We start from the raw sequence: 25310 nt of genomic DNA on the forward strand, positions 1-25310 counted from the left end.
ATGTATATATAAAGTTATTCGTGGTAAAACCAGTTTAACTATGCCAATAATATTTATATTATTAACCGGGTCTAAACAATATAATGAATAATTTTATGGCAAATAATGGTATTTACCTCTCTCGACGTTTCGACTAGGTTGCACTAGCCGTGGTCACGAGCTGACTGGAGTAACAGCGATGTCAATGTAGATAGGTGACAGCAGTTTTTTCATCTACCGTCACTAGATTGTTCAACGAAAGTTCGCGACACACTGTCCCATAAAATCATTCGTGTTAAGACCCGGTTAATAATACAAATAATCATTACATAATATAAAACAAAGTCGCTGTCGCTGTCTGTCCCTATGTACACTTAAATCATTAAAACAACGCAACGGATTTTGAAGCGGTTGTTTTTAATAGATAAACTGATTCAAGAGGAAGGTTTATATATATAATAGATGTACACCCGTGAGAAGGCGGGGCGAGTAGCTAGTATATATTAAACACAAAAGTTTAAAAATAATTATATTAATAATAAGTATTGAACGCGAAATATTAAAAACTTAATGAATGTGTGAGTTCATTAAAGATTAGAGCCAAAATATATTTTTGTATGTTATTATAGAGTTTAATGCCAATTCCCATAAAAGATCTATTAAAGTTGCCTAATCTGAACTTGTAAACCAAACTTTAAAACTCCTTAAAAATTACAAAACGGCTATTTTGAGTGGCGCAATCAAAGATGCGCATGAAAAAAACATTTTTGGTATTCGACAATGATTTCAACAGTGAGAACCGACCGCTGCTTCAGGATGAAGACTCTGATGATGACTGGCAAGTCCATTATGTATACCTACCACATCGACAATAGGGGTTCATTTAAATGAATGTTCCCAGTTTGATCCTCGATCGGAACGAATTCCCAGAGGTAGACTGTAAAATCTCATCTGCAGGATACCTTAGTCTCACCTAATTACCAAAGTAAAAAAACTCTGCGTGGGTGCATATATCAGCCGGCAAACAGCTTGCTTCGTAAGCTATATTTCGATTGTAGAATGTTGTGCCTACACATGTAATATTTCTAAGAACAATCTCTAAGAACAAGATCTTAAGACCCTTCCATTAGTTTACGTCTCCACTAACATAGATTTAAGTTATACGTAAAACAGTCTACGTCCCGCCTCCGCGTCGAATGAACGCGTTACCAATAAGCCATGTAGCACACTACCAAATAAACTCACTAATAATAAATCGTACAATTATTTCACTGGTATACTCACTATCTAGATCAGTGATTCCCAAAGTGGTCTATATCGACCCTCAGAGGTCTATGACAAACTGCAAGGGGTCTACGACAGCGGTAATCTTGTTTTTAACACTAAACTTTATTACAATTAGAAATTTACAAAAAATCAATAAAAAACAAATATTTAATTTGAAAGAATCAAAATAAATATTTTTATCTTTTTTAATTTATATTTTTATGGCAACTGTATGGGACTATTACTACAAAGAAAAAAAATAAGAAGAATATGGCAATGGGATGGGAAAAGAAAGAAAAATATGGCAAGGGGTCTACGACACAAAAATGTTTGGGAACCTCTGATCTAGATAGTACAATAAACAATATATTATGTAGCGACACCTCATCACATCATATATAACGCTTCAGTGGTGAGGATAACCATCGCGCTTCAGTGCAAATTAGGTAATGCAACCACGCGACTCTAGCAATGGCGCTTTTAGGTACACCGTGTAGTTTTTTAGTGGCTAAAAGTCCCACACATCCCCTCGTTACCCCTCTGAGAGAGGATCGTCTTGCGAAGATTTTTCCACATGATAATAACTCCCACGCACCCCCTCATCCCGCCACTGACGAGGCTTTGCAAATAAAGAGGGTAGGTAATGAAATTTCAGGATAAGTGGCATGACATCTTAGTCCTCTAGAACAGGCATGAGTTGTATCACGGATTTCACATGATAACGTGATACCCGTAGTGCTAGATACGTAGATGCTATCAGCAGTTCTGTAAAGATTATGTAAAGCAACGCCCCAACTAAATGGACCCGGAGGCGCGTGTATGTACATGCTTCCATAATTGAATAGGGCGAAGTAGGTCGCCCTAACAATGAAACAGAAAAGGAGAAGGGCTTTATTAGTAATGTGGACTAATAAGTCCATTGGTTGAAGTCCACGTGGTTCCCCTGGAAACTGTCGTGATAAACTCATGGTAAATTTACCACCACCAACTATCCTGACCTCATGCTTATCTTATCATACTTAATTGGTGCCCCGCCAGCATAAACCGCTAGCGCAGGGTGCACCATTCCATTATCATCCTTAAGAAAAAAACAACAACGTGATAGGGCCTGCTCTACGCCATCTATACGGCTGGCCAACGCTGCTGAAGTCGTGGTAGATGGCGCTTATAGATACACCGAGTGGTGTTCTAGTGGTTAAGAATCCCATACACCCCCTCGTCACCTCTCTGCCGGGGTGATGGTCTTTTGAGGATTTTTCCACATGATAAAAAGAACGCACATGGTAAGATAATGTATTCTAAATTTCTTCTTTTTTTGCCACCAGGGCACAGGCGCGATCCAGTCAGCAGTTCAACATAGTGAGAAGAGTTTATCAACAAGATATACTTAATAAAGATGCTGACTATCAAGTACCAGAGAAGCCATGTGAGTACGACTACCTAAGGTTCTGTAGCATCAGGCGTATCTGCAAATGCATCTTTGTCTAAATACCTGTATATATATATATTTATTTTTAAATTAATATCTGTCGCTTTCTTTGTGGCGACGTCCTTTGGCCTATGTTTTACTTCTTTATGTGTATTCCTAAGGTTTATTTTTATATATTACACTTTTATTTACGCATTCTAATATGTGCTTTGAGCCCACTCATGCATAAACGAAATATATCCTTAGGAAAGTATACACTATACCCTGAGGAGATAAAAACCCTCGCTCCTATGAATATCCTTCAATTGTTGTCCCCGATTGATTGGGGGCCGTCCGTTATCACGTGAGTCTTGAAAGGGGAAGGACGGGTTTGACAAAAATCACGACATGGGGGGGTGGGGTGGGGGGGGGGGGGGGGTTAGCTTGTAAGACATCACGTGTATTTATTTTATGCCAATCAAAAACAATCTGCAACCCTTCTGTCTAGACATTTTTATCATGGTCCTTAATTTCAGAATATAATACGATTATACCTTATACCTGTATTTAAAGATAATATTTTAAAAATTTTAAGATTCTTTGTAGGTGCCAAAAATACACTTGATGTTGGGAGGGGGGTGTGGGTAGTTTTAAACGTCCCCACGTATCACCAAGGGGGAAAATCACGTGATCTTTTTTTAAAAAATGCTTAATAAAGATCACGTGATTAATGGAAGGCCTCTTGGTTAGGTTGCTTTGAAAAAGAGCGAGCATAATAGATCTATGCAGGTCGCAGTGCTACAGGTCTTAACATCTGACAATAGCCCAAAACCCTCAATATTTTTTTATTAAAAAATACATTTGTTTCATATACATTATCATATTTACCTGCCATTAAATTTGGGAAATTTTGTACCTATATTTTATTTAAAAAAGCTTCATTCATATTGTCAACAGTGCGATATCAATGCAAGAAGGTAGTGAACAACTGCGGATTCGGAGAATGTATCGTGAACTCCCTGCCGATAGCAAGATGGCTGCCGAAGTACAGTTTCAAACGAGACCTGGTGGGAGACCTAGTCGCCGGGGCTACTACAGCTGTGATGCACATACCCCAAGGTAAGTTTTTTGTACCACATTGGTGGTACCTGGTATGAAAGGAGTTTTTTGTATACCACATTGGTGGTACCAGGGTTGAAGGGAAGAGAAAAACATATTACGCCGACCAATAATATATGACCATCGTAAATTGATAAGGAAGAAGCAGATGATGGTGGTACCAATTAAGAAAGAAGCAGATGATACCAATTATGTATAAAACCTATCTGACGGTTATATTAAGGAAGAAGCAGATGATGATGATGGTACCAATTAAGGAAGAAGCAGATGATGGTGGTACCAATCATGGATAAAACCTATCTGACGGTTATATGTACTTCTTATTACCTTATTTTTTCTGTAACACTGCTATGTTTGTAATTGGTGAATAAATAATTTATCTGCGTATCTAATAAGGATGCAGGAGGGTTTCTTTATTGGACTGGTGCACCGCCTGCGCAAATGTATACGCTGGCGGGGCACCAGTGGAGAATTATAAGATGAATATGAAATCAGATCTGTCAACCCATCTTGGCAATTTCAGCAGTATACTTTTATGAATGACAATGGAATGATGCACCCGCCTGCGTTGACGGTTTACGCTGGCTGGGCACCAGTGGAGGATGATAAGATAAACATGAGGTCAGGACAGTGAGCCCATCGTGACAAATTCACCAAGAATTTATCACGATGGTTTCCAGGTGTTTTCCGCGTGGAGGTCAACCTGACATGGTTCATTGCTAGCAATAAGATCATCAATCCACATTACTGACAATCCCCTTCCCCCCTCAGTAGTATGTTATCACGGTAGTTACCAGGTTCCCCTTGGAATAGTATAAAAATGAAATCGGCAATGCGCACGTAGTACCTACTCCTACAGCCGGGGGGAAGGGAATTGTTAGTAATTTAAACCAATAACCACATTTCTAGCGATGAACAATGTCAGTACTCCCCACGGTTTGCCCTGAAAATGGAAATGGCAATTTACCACGACGTTCTAACTGACCTGACTTCATTATCATTTCTTCACTCTTCGCTGGTGCCCCGCCAGCGTAAACTGTTAGCGCAGGCTGATGCATCATTTCATTATCATCCATAAAAAAACTTACCATCAGTTCGATGGTCGACTTGTTTGCCATTCTACTTGCATCAACTTCTTGTTATTTTCATCAGGCATGGCGTATGCGTTACTAGCAGAAGTTCCGCCCATCGTCGGCCTGTACATGGCATTCTTTCCAGTGCTGGTATACGTGGTCTTCGGGACCTCGCCCCATGTCTCCATGGGGACTTTTGCTGTCGCCTGTCTGATGGCGGGAAAGGTTCGTAATACATTAATATACAATAGTAAAATCTATACTATCATTACATAGTGTAAAACAAGACGCTGTCGCTGTCTGTCCCTAGGTATGCTTAAATCTTTAAAACTACGCAACGGATTTTGAAGCGGTTTTTTTTAGTAAATAGTGATTCTAGAGGAAGGTTTATATGTATAATACATGTATACCCGTGCGAAGCCGGGGCGAGTAGGTAGTAATAATAAAACGAATATTAGATATCGGTTGGTTTTGTAATTGAACAAAAAACATGAATTTAATATCTTGTTAGTCAAGATTATAAAAATTTTATATTATTCAATCGGAATTAGTTTCTAGAATAAACTAGCAGGTGTATGAGGGAGATAGACTGTATCGCCGTCTTATTTCTTCGTCTTCTGTTTACAGGTAGTCACTCAACACGCAACAATGCATATGGACTTATCAAATTCAACAGACATAAATTCAGGTTACTATATCTTTATTTCGTATATATATATATTATGTTTGATATCTTATTTTTTACTAATGTGATAAACACAAAGATTGTGAGTATGAATGAGTAGTACTGTGAATGGATGGATGTTTGTTTCTCTTTCACGTAAAAACTGCTGATCCGATTTTGATAAAACTTTACAGTAATATAGTTTATACTTCAGAATAACACATCCTATCTTAATAATATTATAAACGCGATAGTTTGTGATTATGATAGGTGGATGTTTGTTACTCTTTCACGCAAAAACTACTGATCGGATTTTGATGAAACTTTACAGTAATATAGCTTAGACTTCAGAATAACACATATGCTATAATTTAAGAAGATTTATCATGTAAATTAGGTATACTATAATGATAAATGTTAAATAAGTGTGATGCAAATGAAGTTGCGCTGGTCAACTAGTCTTATTATTATTACAAACGGGAAAGTTTGTGAGTATAGATGGATGTTTGTTACTCTTTCACGCAAAAACTACTGAATGGATTTTAATGAAACTTAGCAGTAATTAAATTATAACACTTTATTGTCATGTAAATTGGGTATACTATAACATATAAAGGACATGAACAATTATTAAAAACGGGAAAAAAAAAACTTTCACGCAAAAACTACAAAAGCGTAATATAGGTTATACTTCAGAATTACACATGGGCTATAATCTTAAAAAGATTTATTATGTAAATTGGGTAAAATGTAATGATAAGTGTCAAGTAAGTGTGATGCACACGCAGTTGTACGGGTCAGCTAGGTAGTTATATATGTTAGGGTTCACATCGATATTGTCGAAAAATCTGTTATTTAATATTAAAAGAAGGTAGTTTCATTATTACTCGGTATCGTTAAACTAGTTGCATATAACCCCCACTCATATCTTCTCTGTATAAAAGGGAGGGTTTTTGTAGGCCGCGGCATTCTTTGAGCACAGGATGTGCTGGTTGTATTTTATTTGCTAAAGTGAATTGTGTTAGAGACATAGTTAAATTAATGTTATAGAGTTGTTATTTTATTATAATACAGACTTTTACTAGTACATAGAGTTGATATATCTAACATATATATTCGAGAGTTTGTATGTATTCGACATCCAAAATGCCATAGAGGATTACAGGGTACGGGATCTTTACCTTACCCACTAAAAGACCACACGGTGTACCTACGAGATGAGCTCCATTGCCGGAGTTAAGAGGTGGAGTTAGAACAATTGACAACCCTACCACTAAACGACCACACGGTGTTTGTCACGAGATGGCATTAGAACAATTGACAACCCTACCACTAAACGACCACACGGTGTTTGTCACGAGATGGCATTAGAACAATTGACAACCCTACCACTAAACGACCACACGGTGTTTGTCACGAGATGGCATTAGAACAATTGACAACCCTGCAATATAATTTTGTTTTTACCAACAGTGGCAACCCTGGATGCAGTACAGTACACGCCACTACAAGTACTCAGTATAGTGTGCCTCTCTGTCGGAATATTTCAGGTAATAAATACAGATTTTGAGTTTGATTTTCTTGAGGTTCCAATCTGGACTTAGTTTCCAAAGGTCGTAAGTTCAAAATTGACTGACGTTAAATAATTTTGTAATTAATTTTATATTTCTAATTAATATTATCAATTATTTAAAAAAATATTAAAAAGCTTATTACAAGATTTAAGAATTTATAAATGTTTTTTTAGAAAATATCTAACTTAAAATTCATAGCGCTGACAATTTTATCTGATTGAACAGAGATTAAGTGCGTAGCGGTTTCTAAGTTGATGGTCGCATGCCTAATCCTTGTTAATGTAAATCTACTTAAACCAACACACAAGTTTCTTTCTCATTCTTCTTGTGATGAATCTGCGTTCTGAATAAGAGGTGGAATCAAAAAATGTGACTATTCAAAGTGCTTATGTTACGTTTATATGAATAAAGATTATTACTATTTATTAAATAAATAATAGTTCAATTCTATTACAAAGAATCGCTCTTTATACATATTTCAGAACTCCAGTTAAAATTATTTATTTAAAAGAGCAACACACAAGTTTCTTGCTTATTCTTCTTGTGATCTGCATTCCGAATAAGCGGTAGAATAAAAAAACTTGACTATTCAAAAGTGCTTATATTAAGTTTATTTGAATAAAGATTATTTCTATTTCTGTTTCTGTTTCTGTTTCTGTTTCTGTTTCTGTTTCTGTTTCTATTTCTATTTCTATTTCCAATTCCGATTGTCGATAATATTCCGGAATATTCACTCAATGACTGATAGATATCTAAAGTTAATTATCAAGTAAACTATAAGTATGACTTATGACTATAAGACAGTTTCAAAAGAGTTAGTGATTGCACCAATAAAAGCTTACGTAACAATAACAAACTGATTTTACCTAAATGTCGTTTGGCTAAAGTTAGTAATTCGTTTTATGGCAATTGCGTAAGGTTTTACAATAAAATACCAGAGTCTGTTATAAATCTGCCAGAAAAAAGATTTAAATGTCAAATAAAACAGTTCCTTTGCAAAAAAAGTTTACTATAAAATTGAAGAATTCGTTAACGATAATAATGTTTTCATAGAAAAACTTTAAATCCATAGCACTTATTAATAATGAGTGCGTAGCGATTTCTATGTTGATTATCGCATGCCTCTTACTTGTTATACTGTAATTATTTATATAAAAAAAACATCTATTAAAAAGAGCAACACACAAGTTTCTTGCTCATTCTTCTTGTGATGAATCTGCATTCCGAATGAGTGGTAGAATCAAAATATGACTATTCAAAAGTGCTTGTAATGAGTTTATTTGAATAAAGATTATTTCTATTTCTATGTCTATGCGGAAGAGAAATTAACACCTTTTTGTTTCTTCCAGATGTTGATGTGGATGCTGCGACTTGGTGCGGTGTCGTCTCTGCTGTCGGAGCCGCTGGTGTCAGGATTTACCACGGCAGCTTCCTTCCACGTCCTCGCTTCTCAGCTCAAGGATCTGTTCGGGGTCAAGATACCCAAGCTCTCCGGGAACTATAAAGTCATTTTTGTAAGTGTTGCAAATATTTGTGTGTGTTTTTATAAGTATGTGCGTGTGTGCGTATATAATATATATATTGTGTGTTTGTGTGTGTGTGTTTGAGTGTGTGCGCGTTTTTTTTTTCGGATTACTCTAATACTGTTAGCCGCAACTGGCCTTTACAGCTTCGCCAGACGATAGAGAGCGAGTGCAGATGGCACTCCAACCCGCGGAAGGACTTATGGAGCGGCTGAAGGCCAACTGCCGCCTGACAGATACGACTTTAGTCTGAGGGCACCACTAGGGGTTCGAACCACGGCTCAGGCCGTCGTAATTTCGATCCCCATTTGAATTGGACGGTTCGATCAGATCGATTGGCATCTGCTATCCAGTCCTCCAGCTATTTTACGAATCTCATCTTCCCATCTAAGCACCTCTTCTGTGGTATTCCTCTATCTTATTAAGCGGTCCTGACCAAGTAATTGAAATAGCAAAAAGCACTTCCATTAACACCACCTATTCATCCCCAGACAGTGGTGGAAGTGAGCAAGAACCTACCGAACTTGAATGTAGCCGCAGTGATCATCTCCGTCATCACCTGCTTCATCATCGCATTCAACAACGAACTGCTCAAGGTAACTATTTATTTACCCAAATGATCATGTTCCTGGGCTATATAATTTATTTGTTTATTGTATATTGTAGTATCTAGGTAGCGAGTACACTGGTGTAATAATTATACTATTTATTGTACACTACCTGTAACCGCGACTTCGTCCGCGTGGAATTTACCTTATTTTTCTAAAATAAAAGTAGCCTAAGTTACTCCTTATTACATCACCTGCCAGTAAAAGTTCCGTCAAAATCGGTCTAGCCATTTCAGAGATTAGCCAGAACAAACAAGACAGACAAAAATTGTAAAAATGTTATTTTGGTGTATATACCGTATTTATATTCATATGCATGCAGTAAAAAACAGTTCTTTCAATATTACAAACAGACACTCCAATTTTATTTATATGTATAGATTAGTAAGTTTATTTGATAGTGTGCTACTTGGCTTATTAGTAACGCGTACATTCGACGTGGTGGCGGGGCGTAGACTATTTTACACTGAACTTAAATATATTTATAGAAAGAAAGAGAGAAAGTAAATTGTGTATTTGGTACATAGCAATATAATTAAATTAATTTTAAATTTTAAGTTACATTATATACTTTTAAATTACTTTTGATAGTACCAAATAGGTCTACGCTCAGCATATGTCGTGACGGCGTGCCACGATGGTGGTACTATGTAATGTGAGGACGTAAACTAATAGAAGAGTTGTTATTTTTATGTTGGCAGCCATGGGTGAGCAAGCGAAGCCGCGTGCCGGTGCCTATAGAGTTACTGGCCATAGTTATAGGCACTATTGTATCCAAGTTCTGTGGTTTGGAGGAGCAGTACGGCATCAATCTGGTCGGAAACATACCCACTGGGTGAGTGATATTTTTCAAATTTTGATATGACGACCTCGGTGGTCTAGCGGGTTAGCACACCGCTTTACTTCAGATGGTCGCGGGTTCTTCACACTGTACAAACATGTGTGTTCATGAATATGATTGTTTGTAACGGTCTAGGTGTTTTCTATGTATAATAATTATTTATTTATTTAACTTTAATGCACAAAAACAATGTGTACATATGGCGGACTTAACACCGTGCGGCGTTATCTACCAGGCAACCATGAGTGGTGCAGAGAAATATTGTTGGCGGTGCATTAATATAAATAAGACATGTCAGGAATATAAATATCTTATATATAAAATTCTCGTGTCACAGTTCGTTCCCATACTCCTCCGAAACCGACCGATTCTCATGAAATTTTGTGAGCGTATTGGGTAGGTCTGAGAATCGGCCAACATCTATTTTTCATCCCCCTAAATGTTAGGGGTAGTCCACCCTTAATTTTTATTTTTTATTTTTTAGACAAAATTTTTAGTTTCTTTTTTTTTATGATACAACATACAAAAATACATACAATCCTAAATTTTCACCCTTCTATCATCAACCCCTATTTTTTTATGGCGTTATTAATTTATATGGCAAAACAACGTTTGCCGGGACAGCTAGTATTAATATATAAATAATCTCAGGACAACTCACACAGCGCCATCTAGACTTCTGTTATGGGTAGATAACTGATACAACTATGCTATAAAAAACTTGACAAAAAGTTCTCTCGTCCAGAGTCCCTGTACTCCAGGTGCAGATGAGCCGTTTGCCCCTATGCTATAAAAAAAATTACAAACTTTTCTCCCATCTAGACTGCCAGTACCTCAAGTGCCACCAGTGGACCTGTTGATAATCACTTACCATAGGGGGGGAAAGGGTAGTAGGATTGTTAGTAATGTGGACTGATGATCTTATTGCTAGCAATGTACCATGTCAGGTTGACCTCCACGCGGCTCCCCCTGGAAACCATCGTGATAAATTCTTGGTGAATTTGTCACAATGGGCTAACTGACCTGACCACATGCTCATCTTATCATCCTCTACTGGTGCCCTGCCAGCGTAAACCGTTAGCGCAGGCGGGAGCACCATTTCATTATCTACCTTAAAAAAAAAAAACTTACCATGCCATCATTTTGTTGTAAAAAAAACTAAAAAACTGTCCTCCCGTCCAGACTGCCAGTACCTCAAGTGCCACCAGTTGAGCTGTTCCCCAGCATAGCCATCGACGTGTTCACAATCACCATAGTGACCTATACCATCACCATGTCCATGGCGCTGATCTTCGCGTCCAAGGAGAAATACGAGATCGACGCCAACCAGGAACTCTTAGCTTTGGTAAGTGGAATCTATATATTATTACGTGGGGCAAAAACTTAATATCCACACAAAATTTGCTAGTAATTTATTAATAACCAACTGTTACCTGCGACTGCGCCTACGTGGAATTTAACATGTTTTTTATATAAATGTAACTTCTTATAATATTAGGTATCTACGAGTGAAAGTTTCGTCAAAATAGGTCCAGCCGTTTCAGAGATTAAAAAAACAAATAAACAGATTTTTTTTTATTATTTTATAGCTTAAGTTACTCTTTATAATATTAGATATCTACGAATGAAGGTCTCTTCCAAATCAGTCACGCAGAGTTTCAGAGATTAGCAATAGCGTACAGACAGACAAAGAAAAATTATGGATGATGACATGCATTCACTGAAAATCTGTTAATTAGAAACAGACACTTCAATTGTAGATAGCGTATTACAAATATTCACAAAACTAACTGCTATATTTAACATCATATTATTTTGTTTCATCCTAATTCTTACAGCCATTTTTACGTGAAATATTAAAAAAGGAACAGACAAACAGTTTTTGTAGCACGATTTTACGATTTAATCCTTATCCTTACTAATATCATATTGTTGTAAGTTATCTGTGCTAATATTATAAATGCGAAAGTAGCTCTGTCCGTCTTGCTTTTACGCCGAAACCACTGAACCGATTTAAATGAAATTTGGTACACAGATAGTCTAGACCCTGACAAAGGTCATAAACTTTTTAATGAAGGAGAGATGAAAGGTTATGTGGAAGTATGGTAATTTTACGCGGACGAAGTCGCGGACACATATAAAGTTTATTATGGACTAACTTTTGCCCGCGGCTTCGCTCGCGTTAATTTATCCCCTTAGGGGTGGAATTTAACAAAATCCTTTCTTAGGGGGTGCCTACGTCGTAGTAGCTTTACGCATGCAAAGTCTCAGCCCGATCGGTTTAAAATTGACAAAGGTTCATACAAACTTTCATCCCCTATTTTATCCCTTTGGGGGTAGAATTAATCAAAATCCTTTCTTAGCGGATGCCTACGTCATAACATCTATCTGCATGCCAAATTTCAGCCCTATCCGTCCAGTGGTTTGGGCTGTGCGTTGATAGATCACTATGTCAGTCACCTTTGAGTTATACATATTTATATAATTTACTTCTTCAGGGTGCTAGCAACGTTTTTGGTTCGTTCTTCTGCTGTGCACCGTTCTGTGCCAGCTTATCCAGATCTTACATACAATATCAGGTAAGAATATACCCAAAGTTCATTGGATATTATATAGAAGACAGCAGAATTATATAAAACTCACACACTGAATATTTGTGCCAATAAAATTTATTGGACTACTCTAATACTGTTGGCCGCAGCTGGCCTTTACAGCTTCACCGGACGATAGGGGCGAGTGCAGATGGCACTCCAAACCAAAGGAAGAACTTATGGAGCGGCTGAAGGACAATTCCCATCTGATGGATACAGACTTTAGTCTGAAGGCACTACGAGGAGTTCGAACCCCTGCTCAAGCGGTCGCAGTTGCGATCCCGATTAAATTGGACGGGGGATCTATCGAAGGCGAAGTTTGGAGACTCCATTAGTTGCCTTATATATGATGTCATGAAGTATCTCTACTTTATTTGTTTCCTGTAGTATCTAGGTAGTGAGTAGGAACTAGGTAGTGAGGTGGAATGATTGCACTACATTAGTAAGTTTATTTGATAGTGTGCTGTATGGCTTATTAGTAACGTGAACACTCAACACAGAGTCGTGATGATTCTACACTGGATTTAAGCCGTGCGAGGAATCGAACCCGCGATCGGAAGTGAGACGGTGTACTAAACGAATATATCACCGGCTATCACATAATAACAATCATTTGACTTTCAACTGACTGATCGTTTGCTTTAATTTTATTTTTATTTTTCAATCTATTTTATGTTCTCAACTGTCGTTTTATGTTTTATTTTATTTAATTGAGCGACCCCCAAGAAATACACTATTAAGTTATTTATTTTATTATAGTTTGCAAGAAGTTCAGTGTTATATAGTGTTGATTTTATTACTGGTAGCCACGGCATGTGTAAATGTTTACAGATGTTTAATATATTATTTTTATTATTTTATATAGTATATATGTGTATTTAATTTTAAAATCTAATTATAACTGCTAATGAACGGGTTTGACATTTGTTTCTTTGTGTTCTTAAGTGGCAGATTTGAATTTGTTAAAAAACTTTCTTTCTTTCAGTAGTTACCTTTTATCTTTTCTTTTTTTAACTGATATGTAAAAATCTCTCCTCACAGGCTGGCAGTAAAACCAACATAACCTCACTGGTGTCAGCCCTGCTCATCCTCTGCGTGTTGCTGTGGGTAGGGCCGTTCTTCGAGCAGCTACCAAGATGTGTCCTGGCCAGCATCATAGTCGTGTCCCTCAAAGGGATGTTCATACAAGTGAAGGAGTTACCCAGGTTAGTAAATTTCGAGATATATTGAATTAGCAAACATGTCGGTTCACCTGATAGAATCGTCGCCTATATACAGGACATAGGACACTGCAAATTGAATAAATTGAACAAATGTCTCGTTAAAAAATGTTGTTACTCTTTGCGGGAATTGACCTGACATCTGATATTCTTATTTCTGTAATTTTTTTTTTTTTATTTACACAGCGCCATCTAGACCCAAGTTAAGCTAGCTAGAGCTTGTGTTATGGGTACTAGATAACTGATACATATACATAGATATTTTTTTTTCGTAAATACATACATATTATACATAGAAAACACCCAGACCGATACAAACAATCATACTCATGAATACAAATGTTTGTGCCGTGCGAGGAATCGAACCCGCGACCATCGGACGCAAAGCGGTGTGCTTGACCGCTAGACCACCGAGGTCGTCAATTTTAATTGTAAAGGTAATTGTTATGAATTATAATTTGCATGCCCCCTGAATATGAGGCGAATATTTGTATTGTTGTAAATGTTGAAGCTATTAGCTTAGCTATTTATCTATCTATCTATCTAAACATATGTCAAACCTAAAGCCTATGCACAACAAAAATTTGCAGATTTTGCCAAAATGAAGAGGAAACGCCACTACACATCCTATGTGGTTGTAGCCCACAGTAAACGAAATATCTCCTTTGGAAAGTATACACTCTATTCTGAGGAGATAAAAACCATCGCTCCTAAGAATATCCTTCAATTCTTGTCCCTGACGAGTCTAGGTAGCGGACTTTGAAAAGGGCGAGAACAATAGATATAGGTCCATGCACCTGACAACAGCCCAATAAAAAAAAAACATTATTAAAAAAAATTGTCCAAAACAAAATGTTACTTGTGGTTAACCCTTATCACTTAAGGGTATGAAAAATAGATAGTAAGGCTCAGGCCAACTAAATATGCATACAAATTTCATAAAAATCGGTCAATCCGTTTCAGAGGAGTATGGTAACTAACATTGTGACACTAGAATTTTATATATAAGATTGTTTATCTGTGGCAGGTTCTGGAAGTTAAGCAAACTGGACGCCGTGGTGTGGCTGGTGACCTTCCTAGTTACTGTTCTCGTCAATATCGACATTGGGTAAGTCTTCTAGAAAATCAAGAGTTTAATTTTTTCTTCTAATATTATAAACGCGAAATTTTATAGCAACGGGTGGATGGATAATGGCAGTTTACTTAAAACTGTAGTTACTGATGATATAATTAGCTAATTATAGCTATCTGCTAGTGAAAGTCCTGTCAAACTCGGCCCAGTCGTTTCAGAGATTAGCAAGAATATTGACAGACAGACAAAAAAATTATTAGCGGTTTCTATGTTGATTATCGTATGCCTCTGACTTGTTATTGTGTAATTATTTCTATAAAAAAACGTCTATTCAAAATAGCAACACACAAATTTCTTGCTCGTTCTTCTTGTTATGAATCTGCATTCCGAATGAGTGGTAGAATCAAAAACATAACTATTCAAAAGTGCTTGTATTGATTTTGTTTGAATAAAGACTATTTGTATTTTGTATTTCATCTGGTGGATACCATTCTGTTATTGTCCTACAAGATTTCGCCTTTGTCTGGTGTCTGTTAATTAACTTAATATATATATAGATAGATAAAACAGAGTGGTAGAATAAAAAATATGACTATTCAGAAGTGCTTTTTAAAGAGTCTATTTGGTTGATAATGAAATGGTACAGCCGATTATTATTATTATAATACTAGCTGACCCGCGCAACTTCGTCTGCGTTTCATTTTAAATATTCCAAAAGGTGGGGCTCTTGGAATATTTTTCATTGCAGCTCCGCTCCTATTGGTCGTAGCGTAATGTTATATAGCTTAAAGCCTTCCTCGACAAATGGACTGTCCAACACAATATGAATATCACAAGTAGTTAGACAAACAAACTCTTCAGCTTTATAATATTAGTATCGATTAATTGTAATTAGTTTGTATATTACTAGTTACTCGCCCCGGCTTCACCGGGGTGTACATGTATTATATATATAAACCTTCCTGTAGAATAACTAACTCTATTAAAATAAAACCGCTTCAAAATCCGTTGCGTAGTTTTAAAGAGTTAAGCATACACAGGGACGGACAGACGGCGACAGCGACTTTGTTTTATATATACTATGTAATGATGATTGTTTTTCTTCTTCGGCAGACTTGGCGCGGGCCTGGCGGCGAGTGTTGGGGCACTATTCTGCCGCTCCCAGAAACCCTACACTTGTCTCCTGGGCCGTATATTAAATACGGACCTCTACTTAGACATAAAGCGGTATCGGGCGGTAAGTCTCTTAGTATTTACGAGTACTCTAGGTCTAGCGATTTAGCATACACCTTTACTTCCAATGGTTCCTGAATGCGATTCCTCGCACGGTGTCCTGTCCTGCTAACTAGATAAATACCCGATGAATTTATCACGATGCGCTAACTGGCCTGACTTCATGTTCATCCTATCATCCTCCACTGGTGCCCCGTCAGTGTAAACCGTTAGTGCAGGCGGGTGCATCATTCCCTTATCATATATACTGTTTTGTCCCTTATCATACACTAAAAAAAAACACAAAATTCGCTCTAGTCTAGATGGCGCTATGTGAATTGTCCACAGTTATTACTTTTAAAAAAAAAACTACAAATACTGTTTCGATGGTCATATTACTTTACTCCGACATTAACACGCCCCTGCTTATCATCTCCATCTCTCTGTCTTCCCGTATAGATAATATTATAAACTGTATAGAGGTCATCAAAATTATGTTAAAAATAACATATATACACAATGTGAGAAGTCCTAAAAAGCTGATTTGGTATCCCAGCGCGTACGGGCAGCTGAAACGCAAGAACACGAGTAAAATTCACGAAAATTTTATATAATATTCATATTTATTAGATTCAAATTCAAATTCAAAAATCATTTATTCATGTAGGACATTTTAGCCGCTTATGAACGTCAAGTTTTTTACATTATAATTTCAATTTCTTTTTTCCTAACGTTAAGAGAAAGCAAACTTTATAATTTTGACTCTCTCGGTGGTTTACCGCTTTAGCACGACTCTACTACCAATGGTCGCGGGTTCGATTCGTCGCACGGTGCAAACATTTGTATTCATGAGTATGATTGTTTGTATCCGTCTGGGTGTTTTATATGTATATTATGTATGTATTTACAAAAAAATCTAAAGTATTTATATCAGTTTTCTAGTACCCATAACACAAGCTCTGCTGACCGTGGGACTAGATGGTGTGTGTTAATTGTCCGGGGTTATTTATTTATTTATAATGAGGAAAATTCTGAAATTAATAACTAAGAACAAAAATCGTTACAAAAAAATCTTGTTTAAAGATAACCTGTCTAATTATTTTCCTTAGCTTTTCATCGAGTTTAGTTATTTTAGAAAATATTCTTATATGGAGAGGAGTCAAGGCCAGTCAAACTGTCGTGGTGAATTCACTAATAATTTACCAAATTTAAAATCAAAATAACTTCACTCATGTAGATCTATTACAATTCAATAAGAACAGACCAATAATGTTCAAGTCATTAATTTAATAATATTTTTCATACTTACCGTCTGTCTGTAAATAAATGCATGTTAAAGTTGAATTTAGTTTATGGTTACACTGTGTAATATTCTCTTGTCTGTGGTTATAATTTATTTATTTTAATGAACATTGCAACGGAAATGTTAGACATTGTTTATAACTGTAATTTTCACATTTTAAATGTTAGGTCTAGGTTAAAATGTCAGAAATACTGACAGAACGGAAAGTCAAGATGTCAATTTTTTTTTTTAATTCTATTAATGTATATGTACACATACCTGTTTATGAATTAAATATTGATGATAGTGTAATATATAGTAATGTTTTTAAAGGGAAAATAGATCTTTTTTATTTTGTTTTAAATGAATAGTGAAAAATAAAAATACTTCACTATTAATGTAATCATCACAAGGATAATAGGAGAGACTTTTCTACAAAAACATTTCGTTTATAAACTCACGACTTTAAACAAAAATCAGCTTACGAAGCAAGCTGCTTGGTAGCTGATATAGGTGAATCTGAGATACACACAAACGACTTTGTATAAAGTGTACTTTATTTATTTTTAAACTATCATGTTTAATCATTATTTATATTATTAACCAGGGTCCTAACAAGAATTTTATGGAAAATGAAGGTATTTATCTCTCTCGACGTTTCGACTAGGTTGCACTAGTCTGATCACGAGCTGACTGATCTAAAGTCCTTTATTTGGCATTAAATACTTCTTGTTAAGACCTTAATAATATAAATAAAGTCTATTTTATTGTGCACTGTATATTAGAAATATACGTAATTGCCACCAGGCCGAGGAGTTGCCAGGAATCAAGATCTTCCACTACTGCGGAGGTCTGAACTTCGCCAGCAAGAACCTGTTCCGTTCCACGCTCTTCCGGAAAATCGGTTACATGAAACCGGCAGAGGTCAGCCACGACGAGGACAACAATCTCACCAAGAGCGAGTCGTACGAGTGGGACCCCACTATTGGGAATAGAGTGTGTATTGTTTTTCTTTTTTTTCTGTTTTTATGTAACTGGAAACAATCTACAATGATAGGTGAGTCATCCGTCATACTCGTGATCGGATGCTGCCTGTGGGGAGTGGTCTGTTCGGGTTAGAATTACTGATTAGACTATTTCCTTTTGCAGTAGCATGTGATAAATCTTTACTCACAAAAAATACCGTCTTTACCATAAGGGCACACGGGGCCCGTGCACAGGGTCCCAATTCTCAGGGGCCCCCGAAGGACTGACAATTTTTCTTCACACATTTATTCTCAAAAGATTTTTGTCGGGCATACTACACTTTTTTACAAATCAATAATGTTGTTTTTATACCTTTGAAGCTATATGGTAGTTTAATAATTAGTATTAAGACGGTGGATGGTATTTGGTTTCTTTTTCAATAAACAGTTAGCAACCGACCGTGTTGTTTCACTGACGCTGCATTGGCGACGAGTCGGGTTACCTTAAAAAATAATCTGAATACAAAGTATTTTAGTTCATTACCAACTTACAAACAAAATTAATATAAATAAACTCTAAATAAATAAACAGTACTAAAAATTGTGTAAAAATGCCCGTGGGTAAAATAGAACCTTTTGATCTACATTCGAAACAATGGAGTGCGTACGTGCGACGTGTCAAACAGTTTTTGTTGTGTAACGAAATTAAAGATAGTTTAAAAGTGGCGACTTTTATAACGTTAGTCGGTGAACCCACCTACAAAGTCGGTGAACACATGTGTGATCTGTGTGCACCAGTAAATCCGGAAGATAAAACATTCACGGAGTTGGAAAAAATAGTGGCAGATCACCTCGAACCACAACGTTCAGTGATAGCAGAGAGACATGTCTTTCGATTGAGAAGGCAATCTATAGGCGAACCGTTGTCGGAATACTTGCAAAATTTGAAACATCTGGCGACGACCTGTAACTTTGGGTCGATGCTCGAAGAGAACCTTCGGGACCAGTTCGTGTCCGGGTTATGTAGTGACGACATGAGATCGCGTCTGTTTGCCGAGAAAGACATAACATATAAAAAGGCGGTGGAGCTAGCTCTCGCATTGGAAGCGGCGGATAAACACGCCGAGGCGAGCGCCAGGAGCGGCGGTGCGGGCGGCCGGGAGGGCGGCGCGGGCACCGGCGCGGGCGCGGCCGGCGTGTGGGCGCTCGGCGGCGGCGGCGCGGACCGGCCGCGCGACGGCTTGCATGCGGTGCGCAGCGCGCGGCCCCACCCGGCCGCGGCTGGCGCGCCGGCGGCAGCGGGAACGAGTTGTTGGCGATGCGGTAAGCCGCATCGAGCAGATAAGTGCCGTTTTAAAAATTATTCATGTGATAAGTGTCAGCGCAAAGGTCACTTGAAAGTGATGTGCAAAGTGTTAGAGAATAAGAGACACAATTTTATCGACGAAGATGCGGACGGCGAATTATATAATATACGTGTCGTATCTACGGGAGATGACCCTTATTTTGTGGACGTTAAAATAGGGAATCGGGTAATTAAATGTGAAGTCGATACGGGCAGTAAGATATCCGCCATCAATGAGGAGTATTATATAAAGTTTTTTTGTTATTATACCTTGCATAAGGATCGAATTAAATTATGTTCATACTCTGGATCGATGATAGAAACTGTCGGTTATATTTTAGTAAACGCTTGCATTAATGATATTACTCAAAATAATTTAAAATTATACATTATAAAAAATGGTAGTCGTCCATTATTAGGGAGGAGTTGGATTCGTCGATTCAATATTAATCAATTATATATAAATAGTATTTGTGAACAAGACGATAACGGGTTTCGGGCTAATTTTGTAAATCAATTGAAATGTGAATATCCGCAAGTGTTTACAAATACTTTAGGTACATGTAAAAAAACCATTCGATTACAGCTAACAGATACCGAACCGGTTTTTGTACGCGCGCGGCCGGTACCGCTCGCTTTACGCGCCGCAGTTGAGCGGGAACTGAACCGATTGCAAAAAGAGGGTTCCATATATCCTGTGGAACATTCCGATTATGGAACACCTATTGTTCCTGTAATTAAATCATCTGGTGAAATACGTATTTGTGGAGACTACAAAACAACAATAAATCCTAAGCTTAAAAGAGACTATTATCCATTGCCACGAATAGAGGAATTATTTGCTGCCTTGAGCGGAGGAAAAGAATATTCAAAAATAGACCTTACCACAGCCTATATGCAGGTTCCTCTAGAGGAAGGTTCACAGGCGGCAACTGCCATATCTACGCACTTAGGCACTTTTGTTTTTCGACGTACACCTTATGGTTTAAGTTGTGTACCCGAAAAATTTCAAAAAATCATGGAGGAGACCCTCCGTGGCCTCTCCAATACTGTCGTCTTTTTAGATGACATTTGCGTTACAGGTCCTGACCGTAGTAGTCATATAAATAATCTGCGAGCTGTAATCGAAAGATTAGCTAAAATGGGTCTCACTATTAAAATTAATAAATGTTCATTTTTACAACCTAGTGTATCATATTTGGGCTTTATAATAGATAAGGATGGGTTACATCCAGATGTATCGAAAGTGGAGGCTATAGTGAATGCACCACCACCTAATAACGTGACGCAATTAAAAGCATTTTTAGGACTAATTAATTATTATGGTAAATTTATTCCGAATTTGAGCTCTTTTCTTTATCCTTTGTACAAATTATTAAAAAAAGATACACCATGGGATTGGAATAAAACATGTGAGAAAACATTTCGAGACGTTAAACAGTATTTATCGAGTGACAAAGTCTTAATTCACTATAATGCTTCATTACCATTGTTATTAGCTGTAGACAGTAGTAGCTACGGAGTTGGTGCGGTTTTAGCGCACAGGTATCCAGACGGCACCGAGAGGCCGATCAGCTGTGCGTCGCGAACACTTACGGACGCCGAAAAAAACTACAGTCAACTGGATAAGGAGGCGTTGGCTATACTGTACGGGGTTCAAAAACATCATCAATTTTTATATGGTCGATCATTTGTATTAAAAACGGACCATAAACCATTGACATACATATTTGGTCCAAAAGGTGGTATACCCCAGACGGCAGCGAGTAGGCTGCAACGATGGTCTGTGAAGCTGGCGGCTTATGATTTTAAAGTTGAATATGTAAGCTCCAAAAATAACGGTAACGCGGATGCTTTATCGCGTTTACCATTGCAAAATAAATCACATTTAAATACACTTGATCATAATAATTATAATTACTCGTATTATTTAAATTTAATAAATGAAACCTTGCCAATCAGCTATAAAGATATAGCATTCGCTACTAAAAATGATTCCTTACTGTCGAAAATATATGGATACATTATGTATGGGTGGCCGAATGAATGCGGGACTGACCTTGAGAAACCGTTTTACTATAGACGGGCGGACCTATACGCGGAACATGGTTGTATACTATACAAATATCGTGTTGTAATACCAAATAAATTACAACAACAAATATTATCTGAAATACATGAAGGTCATTTAGGGGTGATAAAAATGAAGTCGATCGCCAGACATTATGTGTATTGGCCTGAAATAGACAGCGATATAGAGGGATTAGGGCGCGAGTGCGAGGCTTGTCGAAACGTTCGAGACGCACCACCACGTTCATCGTTGCATCCGTGGGAGTTCCCGACAGCTCCATGGCAACGATTACATGCCGATTTTGCCCAATTGAATGGCAAGTATTATATTGTAGTAGTGGATGCCAATTCGAAATGGTTGGATGCTGCATTAATACGTAGTACCTCCGCTATTGACACTATTCAGTATTTTCGTAAGTTATTTTCAATATTTGGGTTACCAGTACAGCTAGTCACAGATAATGGTCCCCCTTTTCAGAGTCACGAATTTAATGATTTCTGTAAGAAAAATACAATTAGACATACCACTGCATCACCACATAGGCCACAAGGCAACGGAGCGGCAGAGAATGCTGTAAAAACCATAAAAAAGACTCTGAAGAAAGCCATCTATGAAGGTCAGGATGTGACGTCAGCTTTGTGTCGATTTCTTTTTCAGTATAGAAACTGTGAACACGCTACTACAGGTGTAGCTCCGGCGGTCGCATTACTAGGTCGTCGACTACGTACTAGGTTAGACGCGGTGCGACCTAATACTAGCGATATTGTTAGACAGGCGCAAGACAAACAGGTAGCGGAAGCTGGGGGAATGGATAGAACTTTCGAAGTTGGAGAAAGCGTAATAGCTCGAGACTATTCCTCCCGTGGGGACAAATGGACAGAAGGCCAAATAACATCCAAAACGGGGCCGGTTTCTTATACAGTACAGTTAAACACGGGAAACGCTTGTCGTAGACATTCTGACCAATTATGGCCTTTAAAACGAAATAGACTTTCAACGCCCCGTTTAAGTAATAATGAGTTGTCAGACTATGACAATCAATCAAGACGTAGTTATGATAATCAACAAAGACAAGAGCCGGATGATAAAAATTTAAAGAGTCCCATGACAGGTAAAAATGAAAAAGGGGAAGAGAAAGATGTTATGAATTCACCTAATATTAAAGAGTGTGAACAACTGTCACCAACAAATCAATGTAGTGATCGAGCTAGGCGCGCACTTGAAAGAGAATTACGTAAACAAGGGATAGAGAAATGAGTTCGATCGTATGAGTTACATGATTATAATATGTATAAAACTACTGTACTGTATGTTGTCATTATTCTGTTTTCTGTACTTAAGTTATATAGTTAAGTTATATAGATAGGACCGATAGGTTATATACATAGTATAGATGATATCTTATACGACTTACGTTACTTGTATGTTATAACTTATGTATCAATAAAGTATTTTTATCGATATGTATTATCTGAGTAATTTGTAGCTTCTTTAGATAGATAGAAAATATATTGTTCTAGATAGGGTATTAGAGTATGTATACCCGATTTGTTATTATTTACTTATTTACCTTTATTTGTTTTTTATAATACAAAAAGTATGTAGAAACTCTTTTATAAAAATGTTATTGTTTTGATTTATGTGTGGAGAAATGTAGGGTAGTTTAATAATTAGTATTAAGACGGTGGATGGTATTTGGTTTCTTTTTCAATAAACAGTTAGCAACCGACCGTGTTGTTTCACTGACGCTGCAATGAGCTTTATTTTTTACTTTCCAAAAGGGCCCCGTATTCTGTGTGCCCAAGAGCCCCGGCCTAGTTTAAGATGGCGATGCTCACAAAGAATTTAAAAATGAATCTGTATTATTGTAAACATGTACAGCCATATTTGAAAAGAAAACGAGCTGAGTTTCTTGTCAGTTCGTCTCATCTCGAAAACATTCCGAGCTGACGGTAGACTTAATCATAAAAGTCTGTAATAGACCTACATGAATAAAGATATTTTGATTTGATTTATTATTTACTATTAAATGTATTGATTTATAGGTGCAGTGTGTAATAGTGGATGCTACGGCGTTATCATATGTGGATGCCCCAGGGATCAAAACCCTGGTTGCTGTGCAGCGTGAGCTTGTAGCTAGCAACATCACGGTACTGCTAGCTGGCGCCAATGGTAAATATATATCTATCTATCTATATCTATAATACTAGACAATTTACACAGCTCCATCTAGTCCCAAACAGATGGCCTAGTTGATCTAGCGGTTTAGCACACACAGTCTACTTCCGATAGTTGTTTTTTTTTATATGTTTACGCTGGCGGGGCACCAGTGAAGGATGATAAGAAGAGCATGAGGTCAGGTCAATTAGTCCATCGTGAGAAATTCACCTGGAAAGTGACAGTTATCAGGGGGAATCGCCTGGAGGTAAAGTTGACATGGTACTTTACAAGCAATGGGCTCAAGAGTCCATATTACTAAATCCATATTTTTCAAATTTATAATATGCGTTTTTACAAAGGAAGTGTTTTATATGATATTTGAATCTTTTTTCAGGGAGATTTAAAACAGACTCTGGTAGTTTGTTGTAAAATCTTAATGCAATTGCCATAAAACGAATTACTAATTTTAGTTAAACGGCATTTAGGTAAAATCAGTTTGTTATTCCTTCCAGGCCCAGTTCTAGAAATGATCGAGAGGTATAACACCCTGGAGTCGGATAGACTCCAACTGGACACGTTCCCGACTGTCCACGATGCAGTTGTGTACTACAAAGTTTTGGAGGGAAAGCGACAAGACGCCACCGCCACTGTCACTATGGCGTGACAATACTCCCCCTATTAATTGGTAGAAACAGAAGTAGAAATGCGTCAAGACGTTACCGCTGTCAAAATGACGTGACAATACAATAAAATTGGTAGAAACAGAAACTATGGTAGAAATAAAAATGGATTACACTTCGCTCATACTGAGGCGAAACGCACGGGACGCGAGCATATTAGTGTGTTTATTAGCTAGAATATTATTTTAGCCGGAAATAAGATAAAATTAAATTGGAAAGAGAAAAAGGAACTTGATAATAATGCACAAATATAATAGATTCGCTCTTTCGCGATTTAACGACCGTTTATTGTTATTTTTTTATTGAATACCCATTCATAAATTGGTAGAAACAGATGGTAGAAACTATGGTAGAAACTATAAAGGATTAATTTTCGCTCATACTGATGCATATAGCGCGGAACGAGAACGTCATAGGGTGTTTATTAGCTGGAATATTATTTTAGCTGGAAATAAGGTAAAATAAAAGTGAAAAGAAAGAAAGGAAGTTAATAAAAATGTACAAACGTAATAGATTTGCTCATTTATTCTTTATGCGACCGCTTATTGTTATTGTAAGGTTCTTTAATCGGGTGTTAACATAACCAGTGTCTCAATTATTAGAAATAGATGTTAGAAAAATAAGTGGTACCGAGGCAGACTTAGTAAAAAGTTGTCT

The 25310-nt window shown here is 37.2% G+C and overlaps 1 protein-coding gene and 1 long non-coding RNA gene across 2 annotated transcripts; one reads left to right on the top strand and one right to left on the bottom strand.

Moving 5' to 3' along the window:
* Positions 1 to 725: 725 nt before the first annotated feature.
* LOC131848873 (prestin) lies at positions 726 to 24995 on the top strand. Its single transcript, XM_059198823.1, has 17 exons — positions 726 to 817; positions 2571 to 2671; positions 3611 to 3772; positions 4925 to 5070; positions 5473 to 5533; positions 6983 to 7059; positions 8433 to 8597; positions 9098 to 9202; positions 9916 to 10049; positions 11238 to 11400; positions 12554 to 12634; positions 13688 to 13851; positions 14894 to 14974; positions 16052 to 16175; positions 18240 to 18428; positions 23859 to 23985; positions 24486 to 24995. Exons 1-17 carry the CDS (start codon positions 726 to 728, stop codon positions 24635 to 24637), a joined length of 2124 nt encoding a protein of 707 aa, XP_059054806.1. The 3' UTR covers positions 24638 to 24995.
* On the bottom strand, positions 13759 to 17639 carry LOC131848874 (uncharacterized). The gene is made up of 3 exons (XR_009357776.1): positions 17460 to 17639; positions 16550 to 16719; positions 13759 to 13935 (listed from the first exon to the last, which is right to left on the bottom strand). It is a non-coding gene; the product is annotated as an uncharacterized LOC131848874 (long non-coding RNA).
* Positions 24996 to 25310: the final 315 nt, after the last annotated feature.

This window comes from Achroia grisella, unplaced genomic scaffold (genome assembly GCF_030625045.1).
Source record: "Achroia grisella isolate CSIRO2021 unplaced genomic scaffold, CSIRO_AGI_Agris_v1 utg598, whole genome shotgun sequence".
Classification (NCBI taxonomy): domain Eukaryota; kingdom Metazoa; phylum Arthropoda; class Insecta; order Lepidoptera; family Pyralidae; genus Achroia; species Achroia grisella.

Excerpts from the sequence above, each read along its gene's own strand:
- LOC131848873 (XM_059198823.1), top strand. The coding sequence starts at position 726 with ATGCGCATGAAAAAAACATTTTTGGTATTCGACAATGATTTCAACAGT. Across the intron at positions 13,852-14,893 it reads CAAGTGAAGGAGTTACCCAG|GTTCTGGAAGTTAAGCAAAC; the intron begins GTTAGTAAATTT and ends TATCTGTGGCAG. Across the intron at positions 23,986-24,485 it reads ACTGCTAGCTGGCGCCAATG|GCCCAGTTCTAGAAATGATC; the intron begins GTAAATATATAT and ends TATTCCTTCCAG.